Source organism: Carettochelys insculpta, chromosome 1 (assembly GCF_033958435.1).
Source record: "Carettochelys insculpta isolate YL-2023 chromosome 1, ASM3395843v1, whole genome shotgun sequence".
Lineage (NCBI taxonomy): Eukaryota > Metazoa > Chordata > Testudines > Carettochelyidae > Carettochelys > Carettochelys insculpta.
Window position 1 is genome coordinate 361,776,737 of NC_134137.1, and position 15,815 is coordinate 361,792,551.

General features: G+C 48.4%; 1 protein-coding gene across 1 annotated transcript in view; it reads right to left on the reverse strand.

Annotated features, from left to right (window-relative positions):
- Nucleotides 1-15,815, reverse strand: part of SEMA3E (semaphorin 3E) — a 231,443-nt gene that overhangs the window by 20,317 nt on the left and 195,311 nt on the right. Inside the window, exons 10-13 of the mRNA XM_074984168.1 lie at nt 14,993-15,137; nt 11,075-11,297; nt 9,098-9,189; nt 2,235-2,276 (exon numbers count right to left, since the gene is read on the reverse strand). Of these exons, the coding sequence (XP_074840269.1) occupies nt 2,235-2,276; nt 9,098-9,189; nt 11,075-11,297; nt 14,993-15,137 (502 nt within the window). The remainder of the gene's footprint in view (nt 1-2,234; nt 2,277-9,097; nt 9,190-11,074; nt 11,298-14,992; nt 15,138-15,815) is intronic.

Sequence of the window (15,815 nt, forward strand, 5' to 3'; positions counted from 1 at the left end):
CACTTCATCAGATGCTGGTCTTGGAAATCTGCAGGGCCAGGTATAAATAAACCAGAGCAAGGGTGGGGATAACAAGGTTAGCTCAGTCAGCAAGGGTGAGGCTTACTACCAGCAGTTGATCTGGAGGCGTGAACACCAAGGGAGGGGAAGCTGCTTCTGTATTTAGCCAGCCATTCACAGTCTTTGTTTAAGCCTGAGCTGAGGGCATCGAATTTGCAGATGAATTGTAGCTCAGAAATTTCTCTTTGGAGTCTGGTCCTGAAATTTCTTTGCTGTAGGATAGCTACTTTTAAGTCTGCTACTGTGTAGCCTGGGAGATTGAAGTGCTCTCCTACAGGTTTTTGTATATTGCCATTTCTGATGTCTGATTTGTGTGCGTTTAAATGAAATTATAATGAAAACGTGAATGTTTCACAATGAAACAGAACATGGTTAACTGTGTGTTTATAGTTAAATATCATAAAAAGAAGCCTGGAGAGGAGGGATAGCTCGGTGGTTGGTGCATTAGCTGCCTTAGCCTAGGCTTGTGAGTTCACTCCTCAAGAAGACCCCTTAGGGATCTGAGGCAAATAGATTAAAAAAGAAATCTGTCAGGGATGGTGGTAGGCCCTGCTGGGGCCTGGACTTGATAACCCCTGAAGGTCCCTTCCAGCTCAATGAGATAGGGGCACATCTCTGCCTATCCATACTGGGTCAGAAGGGCAGCTGTTAGTCTACCCCCCGCCCAAAACCACTGAGAAGCCCTGTGAGCACCACATAGACTAACGGCAACGAAGGGTCCTGTAGCACCTTATAGACTAACAGAAAAGTTTTGAGCATGCGCTTTCGTGAGCACAGACTCACTTCATCAGATGCTGGTCTTGGAAATCTGCAGGGCCAGGTATAAATAAACCAGAGCAAGGGTAGGGATAACAAGGTGCTACAGGACCCTTTGTTGCTGTTAGTCTATGTGATGCTCACAGGGCTTCTCAGTGGTTTTGGGCGGGGGGTAGACTAACACAGCTGCCCCTCTGACCCAGTATGTATAGGCAGAGATGTGCCCCTATCTCACTGAGCTGGAAGGGACCTTCAGGGGTTATCAAGTCCAGGCCCCAGCAGGGCCTACCACCATCCCTGACAAATTTCTTTTTTAATCTATTTGCCTCAGATCCCTAAGGGGTCTTCTTGAGGAGTGAACTCACAAGCCTAGGCTTAGGTGACTAATGCACCAATCACTGAGCTATCCCTCCTCCCCAGGCTTCTTTTTATGATATTTAACTATAAACACACAGTTAACCATGTTCCGTTTCATTGTGAAACATTCACGTTTTCATTATAATCTGTGGGGCACATACTATCAAAGCAACTGAAAGATCAATCTGATTCATGAATTGCTGGCACAGTAAGTGCACTTGAAAGAAACGGACTAAGGAAAAATCTGGTGCTGATCAGCATGAAATGATTGGCCACAGAAGCATGCAGATTTCTGAGCCAAGAGAGGCTCCTTTGTACTTCCTTCATCTACATTGAGATCACACAAAAATGAGGGAACCCTGATTTGATTGAAGCCCACCAGGTTTCTGTATATCAATGAGAGGGCTTTCGCGTAACAGCATTTTGTGGAGCTCAGCCCCTCCTGACCCAAAAAGCCAGGAACTCAGTATAGGATTCCTGCTCTAGACCAGGCTAACCAGTCCTTTGAGTTAAGATTCAACTATCCTCTCTTCAAATAATCATCTGGAACCAGCTTGGACAGATATAGAGATTCCAAGCTTTATTCTTTTGCTCCTTAGAAGAGGAAAAAAACTAAGGGTATCATGGAGAACATTTGAGACACTCTCTCTGGTGGTCACTCAACAACTCTGAATTTAATTAAGCCCAACATACCCTGGGGCCACTGAATATGAATGTAGGGGTACAGCAAGGCTCCCTGACATTGACATCCCCATGTATATTTGCTTAATCACTTCACATTTATCAGCAACAATGTCATTGTCTCCCTCTAACTATTCCCTGCTATGATTACTATGCTAGCAACTCGTGAATTAGGTTGGTTTTCACTGCTTTGAAATGGATGGCAATGTGAACCCCACAGATTTAAACAGCAATGAAAAACCTACACCTTTTATAAAAAAGCAGAGCATGATTAACTATGAGTTTATATTAAAATATAAATTACTTGACCTGATCTCTTTATATATGGTACCCAACTATATACCATTTAGATGTTTCCCACACACACACAAAATACTTGCCCTCTTTGAAGATAGTTCCATAGAAATAATAGGTTCAGGCATCTGGAAAAAAAAATGAAAAAAAAGAGATTAGTCCTGGATTTACATGGAAATCAAAAGAAATACCTTGTTCATGATGACTGTACATTTACTAGAAAGAGTATTGGTGTTTAATCAAGATATTCATCTATCCTCTCTATATTCTATGTACTCTCATTTTCTCTAAGTCACTTGGTCACAGTGAAGGAAATGAAGAAACTGAAGGAACAATCATGTTTATAAAAGGTGATTTTTAAAAACCATATACTTTTCATTCAGGAAACAATATCAAACCAAATGGGAACATGGCAGTTCCCATATTGATCATAATGTCAACTCTGGTTTCACTGATTTCTTTCATCCCACTTCAATATGACAAGCAGAGTATTCTTTACAAATAGCAGACTGGCTGTTGATAAGATTGAATTATCAGGCATTGTATCTTCTGGTATTTTCCCTGTAATCTTCTTTTAGGATTTCTTGTGACAATGCCAGACAAGAATTCTCATTGAATACACTAAGAACCAGTCCTACTTACAGGTCCAAGGCCTGCAGTCCACGGGCTGTACTGATTGTGTGGCTAGGATTTCAATACATCGAGTTTGTTACACAACAAAAAATTCTTATTGAGTGAACAGGAATCTTTTCTAAGCACGGACTCAAGATGTGGCCCACAGCACATGCTGTACCTGTGTTTCTGGACCTTAGCTTTTAGCTGGACCATAACTAAATCTCCAGTAATCTAGGTGCAATGCTGTGCTTGAAGTTTAACCCATGTAAGCCGCATCTACACGTGCATGCTACTTCGAAGTAGCGGCACTAACTTCGACGTTAGGCGGCGAGACGTCGAAGTCGCTAACCTCATGAGGGAATAGGAATAGTGCCCTACTTCGACGTTCAACGTCGAAGTAGGGACCGTGTAGTCATTGCGCGTCCCGCAACGTCGAAATTGCTGGGTCCTCCATGGCGGCCATCAGCTGGGGGGTTGAGAGACGCTCTCTCCAGCCCCTCAGCTCACTGGTGGCCGAATGGAGCGGCCCCTTAAAGGTCCCCTCCCCCTCCCTTCCTGTGCAGGAAGCTGAGGCATCGTGCAGGCAGCAGCCTGCACACGCGGCCAGCCTGCACCTACCTCAGCCCCCGACCCAGCTGCGATGGCTGCCCGGCAGCCCCCCCAGCGCCCCCAGGGGACCCCCCCCAAGGGGAGACAGGGCTCACAGCCCAGCCAGAAGGGCATCCAGGCTGGGAAGCGGCAGCGGGGCCCCTCTTGGATGGAGGCTGAGCTGTGGGACCTGCTGGGGCTCTGGAGCGAGGAGGAGGTGCTCCAGGTAATGGAGAGCAAGAGGCAGAACGCGGATGGGTTCGCTCGGCTGGCCGACGGCCTGGCTGCCCGGGGTCACCCTGCCCACACTCCTGACCACGTCAGGAGTAAGGTGAAGGAGCTGCTGCAGGGTTACTCCCGGGCCCGGGATGCGGCCAGCCGATCTGGGGCCGCCCCCGTCACTTGCCCCTTTTACAGGGAGCTCAGGGACATCCTGGGCCCCCGGCACACCTCCTCCCCTCCGGCCACCCTTGACACCTCGGCTGATGAGCCCCAGCAGGCCCTGCAGCCGGAGTCCGCCCCGGAGGCAAGCCCCGCACCCCGGGGGCCCCCCCCCGGAGGCCACCCCCGGGACATCGCGGCAGGAGGAGGAGGAGGAGGAGGAGGGGGGCTCCTCCTCTGCAGAATCCGGGCTGCAGATCCTCCTCCTGCCATCCCGGAGCAGCAGCAGGGCCTCCGCCCCCCGGGGATCTCCGGACCGTGGGAGCGGACCGACAGGTAGGTACCCCCCTCTGGTGGACGCCCCTGGGCTTGAGGGGCGGGGGTAAGAGATATGTGTCCAGGGCCCCCCACATGCTCACATGGCCATGGCCCCAAGGACACCAGGGCCATGGCCCTCACAGCACTGCATCAGCCCCTGCCCCCCCGCACCCCGCATGACAGTGCCATGCCCCATCTCTGGGCCAGGGGGGAACGGAACCTCGAGGGGCCCCCGGGAGGAGGGGGTGTGACACCCCGCAGCAGCAGCATGTGATGGAGTGGGGGGAGTGCAAAAGGGAGACTCAGGCTACATATGAGCAACAAGAGCCGAATAGCTCCCAGGGGCAAAGGAGGATCCTGGGGCTACAGCTGGCAGGTGACACCTCTGCCCTGAACAAAGAGGAGGGAGGAGCCGAGCTGGCTTGGACTTGGGGGGCGAGGGCGGGGCCCACAGGTAGAGGCTAGGGGAAGGGAGAGCTGGAAGGCAGCCAGCCTGAGGAGGGGGAAAGCTGCATCCCAGAGGGGCACCCCTTGGGGTCTTCTCCCTACGACGGGTTGGAAGGACTGTCTCTTCCGACAGCTGGTGCTGTCACTCCTGGGAGAAACTGGGCATCTGTGGCCTAAGAAACCTCTCCTGCTGTCAGACCCTGTGGGGTGAAGTGAGAGTCGCTCCCACCAGGGGACGGGGTGCAGGGCAGGGGGACCCCTGAACCCCATCCATCACAGCAGCATCTCCCGGGGACGGGGATGGGGAACCTGCAGCACAGGGCTGGCGGGACAAAGGCCATGGCTCGAGGCCCATACTAACGCCTGTCTCCATTCTTCTTCCCCCACTCCTCTCCTGTGTCCCGCACCTGCCCCATCAGAAGGACCGGAAGAGAGCGCTGGCGAGGCCTCAGTCATCCCGGAGAGCCCTCCGGGACCATCGCTCCAGGGCAGCCCCTCGGCCGAGGATCGACCGGCCCCGCGACGGGTTAGACGGCGGACCCCGCGCTACCACCCACCGATGGCGATGGACCCCCAGCTGCTGGCCATCCACCGTCGGCAGCTGGAGGTCGCGGAGCAGCACCTGCAGTTGCAGGAGCGGGCGCTGGCCTGGTGCCAGGAGGCATGGGGGGCCTTCATGGACACTTTTAACCGCTTGGTGGACTACTTGGCCCCCCATGCCGCGCCGGCCGCTGCATCGCCCGCCCTGCCTGCTCCACCAGCCCCACCACCAGCTGCTCCGCCCGTCGCCGTCCCGTCTGCCGTCGCCCCGCCACCCACCGGCGAGGGCCGGAGCGCCGAGGGACCCCTGGAGCCACCTGAGCCTCGCCGGGCGTCCTACCTTCCAGTCCGGCCCGCCCCCACCCAGCCCTGGACAGGGCTGCGACCGCGGCAGGGCTCCCGGCTGCCAACGCCCAGTGCCGGGCTATAGGGGTGAGGGGCCCGGGACGTGGCCCCCCCTGTATATAGTTGGACCCTGTTATTTATTTGTTGCCCCCCGTTTGCCCCGTCCCCCCATGTAAATAGTTCTCCCCTTTATCCTCCGTGGTTTTCTTTTTATTATTCAGGACAATTGTTTCTTTGTATTGTTTTATTTTTGTACATATTACTTTTTTTCAACATGTTTGTACATAGTTTGTTTTTGGTTCAAATATTTACAGTTCCAAAAAAAAGGTTCTGAAACAAAAAGACGTTTAAGTTCAGCCACCAGTGCGTGCTGTCATTTGTCCAGGAAAAGTGGGAGGGGGTGCGGTGGGGTGCTCCATGGTGTAGGCGTTGGGGAAGGAGTGTGGTGGAGTAAGGGGCGGGCAGTAGGGGGCCTGGGCAGAGTTCACCCCGCGGCCTCTTCATCAAAGTGGGCCCGCAGGGCCTCCCGGACCCGGGTCCCCTCGGGGTCCACCTGCGGACTGGGGGCAGCAGGTGGCTGGATGTCTGCCCTGCCGGCCTCCGCAGCCCAGCCCTGGAAAAAGGTGTCCCCCTTGCTCTCCACCAAATTGTGCAGGGCGCAGCAGGCACCCACAATCTGGGGGATGTTGTTGGGGCCCGCATCCAGGCGGGTCAGGAGACATCTCCAGCGTCCCTTCAGGCGGCCAAATGAGCACTCCACCACCTGGCGCGCACGGTTCAGGCGCTCGTTGAAGCGCTCCTGGCTAGCGGAGAGATGGCCCGTGTAGGGGTGCATGAGCCACGGCCGGAGGGGGTACGCCGCATCTGCGATGACGCAGAAGGGCATGGTGGTGTCCCCCAGAGGGATCTCCTGCTGGGGGATGTAGGTCCCCGCCTCCAGCTGGCGGCACAGGCCCGAGTTCCGGAAAACCCGGGCGTCGTGGGTGCTGCCAGGCCAGCCCACATAAATGTCCTGGAAACGTCCCCGGCTGTCCACCAAGGCCTGGAGGACGACAGAATGGTAGCCCTTTCGATTCATGTAGCGTCCTCCACTGTGATGCGGGGCGCGGATGGGGATGTGAGTCCCATCCAGAGCCCCGAAGCAGTTGGGGAAGCCCAGGGTGGCAAAGGCCGCGATGGTGGCATGTGGGTCCCCCAGCCTCACGAACCTGTGCAGGAGCATGGTGTTGATGGCACGCACAACCTGCAGAGAAAGCACATGGGACAGCACCAATGCGGGGTGAGCAGGGTGTGCGTGGCCCTGCCCTGCCCTGCCCTCCTCTGCCCAGGTCCCCCTCCCCTGCCCTGCCCTCCCCCCGTGGGTTCTCTTACCTCCATGAACACAGCCCCGACGGTGGCCTTGCCGACACCAAACTGCTGCCCCACGGATCGGTAGCTGTTGGGAGTGGCCAGCTTCCAGGCAGCGATGCCGACCCGTTTCTGCACTGTGAGGGCACGCCGCATGGCGGTGTCCTGGTGCCTGAGTGCAGGGGTGAGCCACTGGCACAGCTCCAGAAATGTCTGCCAGCTCATCCTGAAGTTCCTGAGCCAGCGGTCGTCGTCCCACTCCCCAAGCACCAGCCGCTCCCACCAGTCAGTGCTGGTGGGGTAGCTCCACAGCCGCCAGCGTGTGAGGCGGGGGGGGGCGGGCGGGGTGCTGCAGGGTTAGGGGTTGAGCCCTGCTGCCCTGGGGGCATCTCCTCCTCCAGTGTACCAAGGAGGTGCTCAGCTGCCTCCCACATGGCACGGAGCAGGGCAAGCCCTGCTTTTGCCGGGAGGGCTGGGTGGACCTCTGGCTGCTGCTGCTGCTGCTGGGGGTCCATGACTGCGGTGCCCGGGGTCTGTGTGCCTATGGCTTCTCAGACTGCGTGCTGTGCAGGCTGAGTGTGTCTGGGAGGGGCCCTTTAAGGGAGCGGCTAGCTGTTGCCCTGGAAGCGCTAGTCCGCCCTGTGACCCTATCTGCAGCTGTGCCTGGCACCCCTATTTTGATGTGTGCTACTTTGGCGTGTAGACGTTCCCTAGCTGCACCTATTTCGATGTTGGGCTGCGCAACGTCGAAGTTGAACATCGACTTTGCCGGCCCTGGAGGACGTGTAGACGCAATTCATCGAAATAGCCTATTTCGATGTCTCTACTTCGAAATTAGCTACTTTGATGTACCGTGCACGTGTAGCCGTAGCCGTAGATGCTTAACTATTATGGGGGGAGGAATAAAATCAAGTCATTAGTCTTCTAAATTATTCTGAAATCTCAAAGTCCGTCTTTGGACATAAGACACTCTCATAAACAAAGTAGGGAAATGCAGTCAAGATTAAACTGCACAACTGGTTGGAAAACCATGGTGACACTGCTGCTGGGGCTGGGCACTGGCGGCCCAGCGTCAGGTGGTAGTATGTATCAGGGAAGTGGCTGTGGCTGGGGCTGGGGTTGAGAACAGGTCCACAGCAGGAGGATGGCTTGGGAGCAGAGCCAAAGGCCAACCGGGGACATTGACCTCCCTTGTTCTGACAAAAATCTCTGGTCTGGGACCATTCAAGTCCTGGTGGTGCTGGACCAGGGAGAAAAAAAGTCCCTAAGTGCAGTAAGGTGCTGGAATAGGTACCAAGGGAGACTGGAATCCCATCTGCAGAAGTTTGCAAGAACAGGTTGGACAAACATTTCTCAGGGCTGATCTAGTTTTACTTGGGCCTGCCTCTACATTACAGGATGGACTCGATGACTTCTTGAGAGCATTGCAGATCTACGTTTCTGTGATTTTAAACAGAATGAAATTTCTGACTTGTTTCAGCTCTTTCAGGCTACGTTTACACGTGCACGCTACATCGAAATAGCTTATTTCGATGTAGCGACATCGAAATAGGCTATTTCGATGAATAACATCTACACGTCCTCCAGGGCTGGCAATGTCGACGTTCAACTTCGACATTGGGCAGCACCACATCGAAATAGGCTCTGTGAGGGAATGTCTACACGCCAAAGTAGCACACATCGAAATAAGGGTTCCAGGAACAGCTGCAGACAGGGTCACAGGGCGGACTCAACAGCAAGCCGCTCACTTAAAGGGCCCCTCCCTGACACAGTTGCACTAAACAACAGAAGATCCACAGAGCCGACAACTGGTTGCAGACCCTGTGCATGCAGCATGGATCCCCAGCTGCAGCAGCAGCAGCCAGAAGCCCTGGGCTAAGGGCTGCTGCACACGGTGACCATAGAGCCCCACAGGGGCTGGAGAGAGAGCGTCTCTCAACCCCTCAGCTGATGGCTGCCATGGCGGACCCCGCTATTTCGATGTTGCGGGACGCGGATCGTCTACACGGTCCCTACTTTGACGTTCAACTTCGAAGTAGGGCACTATTCGCATCCACTCATGGGGTTAGCGACTTCGACGTCTCACCACCTAACGTCGATTTCAACTTCGAAATAGCGCCCAACACGTGTATCCGTGACGGGCGCTATTTCGAAGTTGGCGCTGCTACTTCGAAGTAGCGTGCACGTGTGGACACGGCCTCAGTGTTCAGTGTGCAATTCCAGTTCAAATACATCTCTGTTTATAATGAAGATTTCCTGTGAGAAAACTAGAGTCTCATCATAGGGTTTCAATGTACACAGTCGATGCACTGTAGGCATTTCAGATTTGTGACAATTTGATAGATGTTTCTTATACAGGGTATCATACCTTGAATACCTGCATCTCTTCAAGAATCACTTCTTCCATTGATTCTGTGTCTTGGTTATAAATTGTAATGACTTTCAACACAATCCCATTATCTGGAAGCAAATAGAAAACACCCTAGAAGTCGTAACTGGCGGTAATATTAATTTATCAGTTGACAAAAATCAAAATAACTTCTTTAAACTGATATTGAATAAAAAGTAACAAACTTGGCAATCTACTTGCACATTATGTGTTCTTTTATTATCCACCTTGGTTCAGAATCTTGTACACAAAAATTACATGTGGCAGCCAATCAGAAAATGCAGGCCTGAATCTTAAAAGATATTCAGGGACTTAACTCCCGCAGACTCCCATGGAAGTTGGGCACCTAAATATTTTTGAGGATCTGGACCTGATATTTGAAGCTGCCTTGTCTCTCAGTTCCATGGTGAATCCATTAGACAATACTTTCTCTCACTGTAATTCTTTCACAATAAATTAACACACAGGAATAACTGTTAGTCTTCATCTGCTCTTTTTCATCTGCGGCTTGTTAAAGATCCATATTTTCCTGAGGCTGCAAGTTTGTCATCATCAGTGGCAATTGCTGCTCCCTGTCTCCTGTTATTGTCACTCACCTCTGATTTATAAAAGAGGAAAAAAGAAAAAAAAATAAAAACAGGGAGCCACAAGAGGGGGAAAAATGTTCAAGGCGAGATAAAAGAGATCAACATAAAAAGGAGCCATTCAAGTGGTCTCTAACACCTCTCCTCAAAGAAAAAATATGTACAAAAGAGATCTGTTTTTTGAGTGAACAGGACAAATGTATTACTGTTCGGAGCTCAGATTTTCACAACTAAGTCCCTCTGAGAATCCTGCTGACAAGCAAGTTGTGTCATGTTATCCCTGAGGTTTAAACTTCCTCTTTGATAAGCCATTCACACCACTCCACTCAGGGAAAGTCACATGAACCCCTGGGGGTGAGGGGGCGGGGTGGAATCCTGGTACAGGAAGACATCGTCTTTCCTGTAAAATCACGCCAAGGACAATCCTGATTTTTTGTCAGGGTAAAGACTGCATAATTGGATTCAAAGTTGCTGAACCCAAGATTGCTATGCTGTAAATTCTTGTTGTCTAAGAACAAAGCATAATGAGAAAAATAAGCAGCAGTTAGGCACCAGGCCAGCAGAGCACTTCAATGTATATTTAACTATGCTAAGTGACTCTGCTTACTACCGGTTTGCTTTGCCTGATCAAGGGCCTATTTGCTTCTCTTTGCATGGATTTTTTACTATATATAAAATTTGCAATTTTGTTCTGATATGTGGTGAAATTAATTACATGACATGCTTCTTGTCATGTACGCTTCTCTACTGGAGTTCATAACGTTAGCTGTATATTTTATGCTATACCTCTGTGTGTGTGTGTGTGCGTGTGTGTAGGTGTAAAAAGTGACTGTTTGTATTTAACACCAGCCACTTAGAATCATGGTTCTCAGAGTCAGTAATAAAGCCAGCAGCTTGTAACAGCTTTTTGAAAATCAGAGTATTTATTTTATTATCTCCTGAACTGCAATCAGTGGGAGATACTGTGCACTCAACACTTTTGAAAACATCATATACCTTTCTCAGGAACTGTATATTAGGCTCTTATTCATAAAAGCCTAGACCCTAAAAATCTAGACACTGTTTTTTAATCCTTCTTCTCCACCTCTCTTTATATTTTTTTCTGCCACTAATCTGCTCTATGACCATGGATAAATCACTGCCTCAGATTCCCCAGTGGTGTAATTGGGATTTATAATTTCTTCTTGCATTAGGTTCTCTATGGATAAAATGGGCTGTGGAAATGTGGAGTATGATTATTTATTCGGATTATGGTTTTATTTTGATGCCTATCAAACAGAAACAGCTTAATCTTGGAGAGGAGTCACTGTTTAGTTGAAACTGAGAGGAAAAAAGATAAGATGCCATTTTTAGATGCCATTTTTTTATTTACCTGTGCCAATAAACAAGACATCATATTGCCCATCCTCAGCTTCCACTCGGTCTACTGCTATTTGTTTTAGTTTGTACTTGCCATCGGTTTTCACAAGTATCGGCATTTTATGAACCGGTTTGATGGGCTGATGCATCAGCGGATGGCTCCTTGCAAAACGGACAGCTTCATCGGGATAGTCTTTGGTGGTACTGTACAGACCGCCATTCACTTTGCTGGCACACTGTCAAAACATGGGATGGCTTGGTTATACTCATGGATTTTTTTTTTAATGTTGCCATTGATGATTTATGATAGGGGCCTCATTCTCAAGAATGCTGACTCTCCACAGCTTCCTGCAGGAGGAAGGCAAGGAAGTGCTTGAGGGTCTGAGAATAAAGGGGGCATGAATGAAGATGGAACTGCTTGAAGGCAAAGCCCAAGCAATAGAGCAGCGGGTGACTAGTAATGAGAAGATCTGCCAAAGGGCTCAATCTTTGCTCAAGCAGAATTCTGGCTGAAGTCCACAGGCATTTCTTCAGTTCTGATTCAGAAAAGGCATTCTGCTTCAGTCCCAAATACATACTGAGGGACAGATTCTGCTTTTCATTACAATAAGATGTTGAATTTGACCACATATGCAATTATATACACAAATGTATGCGCACACATGTACACAAACACGTGTACATGTGTGTGTGTATTTGTGCACACATGTACATACACTTTCCTAAACAGAGTTTTCCAATCAGTGTTAAGTCCTTTTACAACATATTACAGAAATAAATTATCACAAAGTCTTTAACATATTAGCAGTAGATCTGATCAGGGTGTTTTTAGACAGAGGTGAAAGTAATTTACATTTCTTACAGGTACTGTTGTATTGGAGGTGTGACATATGACAGTACCTGTAAAAATTAAGTGTGGGGTGGAGTTCAGGTTCTCAGGGCAGAGGGTTGGGGGGTGTGAATGTGGAGAGAGGGCTCAGGGCAGGAGCTGGGATTTGGGGGTGCAGGAGTCAGGGTTGCAGGTGTGAGGAGAGGCTCAGGGCAGAGGGTGAGGTGTTGTGGGTGTAGGAATCAGGATGGGGGGCTGAGGGTATGGAGGGCTCAGGGCAGGGCTTGCTGTGTGTGGAGGCAATGCCAACCTTTAGGGATAGGGGGTGGCTGAAGCCTCCCCAATTCTTACTGACACTGCTTGTTGCTTGTTGTTCCTTTTCTGTCTCTGTCAGGGAGTGAGACAAACACACACACCACGGGTCACTCACTCCCACGCCAGCCAGGAAGGAGAGGCATCAGGGGTGTTTTGTATTTCCCCCTTGATCCCAGAGACCTATGGAAAGGGGAACAACAGCAAGCTGCATCCTGGTACAAAAGGGAGCTCTGGGGTGGGTGTGGGGTTGAGGTAGTTCTGGATCAGTGTAGTGTGTGCTCCCAGACAGTCCCCTTCACCTGCCTGCTGATTGGTGTGGCAGCCTGTAGGCAAGGGTGAGGAGCTCCATGGGGAGCACTCTGCCTCTCCTCCTGCAGCAGGACACCTCAGCCTGTTCTTATCAGAGCAGTGAAGCAGCTTACTTGCACTCAGGACAGAGGCTATATCTTCAGAGCAAAGGCTGGGCACAGGCTAACCGCCTTGGGCTAGCTTGAATCCAGCTAGCATAGGAAACACTAGCACTGAGAACAAAGCATGGTGGGCTTCAGAGCAGGCTAGTGAGTTGAGTATACACAAAGGATCCATGCTGGGCTTCTACTATTTGTGCTGAACTCTTCATTTCTCTCTAATTAGCTGGATTTAAACTAGCTTGGGTAGACTGTAATTACTTAGGCTTACCCAGAGAAATATATTTTATTGGAAAAATGGTGCTTTTTTATAAAACGAGTTACATGATCAAATTTTTAAATTGTTCAGTAAAAACTGTAGTGGCTCTTTTCCCCTCAATTTTTTTATTGACGATATTATCAGAATGGTTCATGGCTTTTTTCATTAACCATAAGTTAGTAGGGAGAAAAAAAATATTCCACTCAGTACAGCCAACCACATGGAATAAGCAAAACAGCAGCATTTGGTATCAATCTTCAATTTAATTTACTTTGATTGCAAAATGTACCATAATAGGAAATTAAGCACATTTAAAAATGAATCCCAGAGCACCAGCAGTAATTCTTGATCTCAAGGTGCTTAGCAGTATTACATTTAATGCTCATTTCTACCTCATAATGACAGTATTATGTATCACAGGTCAGTCTGAAATGTTTGCCTTGATCAGTCTTCCATCTTGCAAAGCAGATGCACTACGTGTCAGTGACTGAAACACATTTACTGTTTGAGTTATATTTACTTATAGAGTCAAACTGTGGCATTATCCATAAAAGTTAGTTTTTAAATAGATTTTAAAGAATAAGACAATGTCCCCAACTTAACATAGATTCTTCATTTCATATTTGCCTGATGATCTCTAATTGAACCCGCCTATAAGTGAGCTGGAAATATTTTAGTAACATTCACTTCCTCCCAATCTTCATATGACAGTGTGGTTTTAAGAAACATTTCAAGCAAAGCCACAGTAGCAGGCTCTCCCTATTTCAATTGGATTTTCAATCAATAAAGTGAAATAAAACCCTCTTAATGTTTACTGGAAACAGTCATTTTAAACATGGAGCCAACTCTAATTGACAGTAACAAGCTCCTGCACTTGTCAAAGGGGGAGATGTTTGTTTCCACTTTTGGGGGTTGGCTCCATGAAAGTATTTGTTCAGTGTTGACTTTGAAGTAATTGTCTAATCAGCTAAGCAATAGAGTTTCACCAGCTGTTTGTAATAAAGGGAAAGGATTTGGGGTTTTCAGACCAGATGAACCTCTGCTTTCCCTGGACTGCACAGCATATCGAGTGAATTAGCATTGCCAAGTTCTGCTGCAAAGTTCCCACTCAAGAGAGGTTTGAGAAAAATAATCCTTGCAGGTTTTATTTTTAAATTAAAAACAATAAAGCACTCTAGAAAGGAATTGGTAGCTGCAGCTGCATCTAAAGCCCATCAATGTAATTTCTGAGGAAGCTGGTGTTTTCAGAAGCAACACAGTATAAGTAAACTAGGTGAAACAACACACTTGTACCTCAACTACACACATGACCAAAGCAACACTTCCAGCAGACATTACAGACTGACGGAGTGTAGCATCTGCCAGAACCAATGTAGCTCTGGGTTTGCATGAGCTCTGGGATTGAGTGATTTAAAACTGCTCTTCTCCCCATCTTCATATACTAGACCTAAGGCTTGTCTACACTACCTCCCTCATTCGAAAGGAGGGTGGTAATTAGGGTGTGGGGAGTTTATTAATGAAGTGCTGCACTGCATATGCAGCACTTTATTAAGCAAATTCCCCCCGTGGCAACTTTGAAGTTTTAAACTTTGCAGTACTGTCTCACGTCTAGCTGAAGCTCACCTGCCGGTACTTCAAAGTGCTGAGGCAAATTCAAAATCCCTTTACTCCTCAAAATTTTGTTTTAAACTTTGAAGTTGCTGTGGGGGGAAGAGGAAATTTGTTTAAGGAAGTGCTGCATATGTAGTGCAGCACTTCATTAATAAACTCCCAGCACCCTACTTACCATCCTCCCTTTGAAGGAGGGTTGGTAGTGTAGACACAGTCCTAGTCCTATTCAACGCTGACAGAAGTTAATTCACAGAGGTGAGCAAGGTAGGTAGCTTACTTTTGTCACTGTTGCTCTCAGAATTAACTAAAGAGGTGAAGGCAGTGGGATTATTGCCACCAACCACTTTCCAAGAAGTGGTACCACCAACACGCCAACCCATTCTTGAGCATCTGGTTTTTTTGGTTTTTTTTTTTTTTTTTTGGTTTTTTGTTTGTTTGTTTTTGTTTTTTGCTTCTCAACTTGAATTAGACTGACATCACCATAAAAATAGGGTTCTATCTTTTACCTACCGAACCAGGCCTTGGATAGGGTACTTTTCCTTCATACAGAGACCAATGGTATTCAGGTCCTTCTTTATGAGCATAAGGTCCATTGAAGGCTGCTCTAATGCTAGCAATATGGTATACACATATAGCATATCCTCTAAAAATATTGCTGTAAAATAAAAATGAAGATATTGAACCAAAGAATGTAGATGATTGTAGCTGTAGTATATACAGTTTAGTGGCTGAATTAATTATGATAATAGAACTTATTACATACATGTAATATCCTGTGAATGCATTAATAATGAGTGCTCATGAAGTCTAGATTCAGCAAGATATTGTTAAGATATGTGTATGTTTAAATGTGTGATTAATCTCATTGAGTTTAATGTGACTGAATTCCTTGTTTCTGGCACTAGCATGGCTTCTGTCATTACTATAGTTTCTGACTGCTTCACAGTTTTTTAATATGCTTAGTATTCCAACACTTCTTTGGACAGAGATGTGGTATCATCTCTATTTGATAGATACAAAACTAAATCATGGAGACAAGTGGCTTGTCCCAGGTCACACAAGAAATTCATGGAAGAGCAGAGAACCAAACCCAGGTCTCTCACCTCCTGGACTATGGCCTGCAAGTGCTAAATCATCCATCTACTCATAGCTTCTTCCTATTCACTTGTATAATTTCTTGCTGAACCAGGACCCAGAGGAACAATACAACACCACTGGAAGTCAATCTGAATCCTTCTGTTGACTTCAGTGCCAACAGATTAGGCTCTAAGTGAAGCTACGTATTTCACTTTATATACTAAGTTCACTATCCATGTATAGCATAAAATTAAAT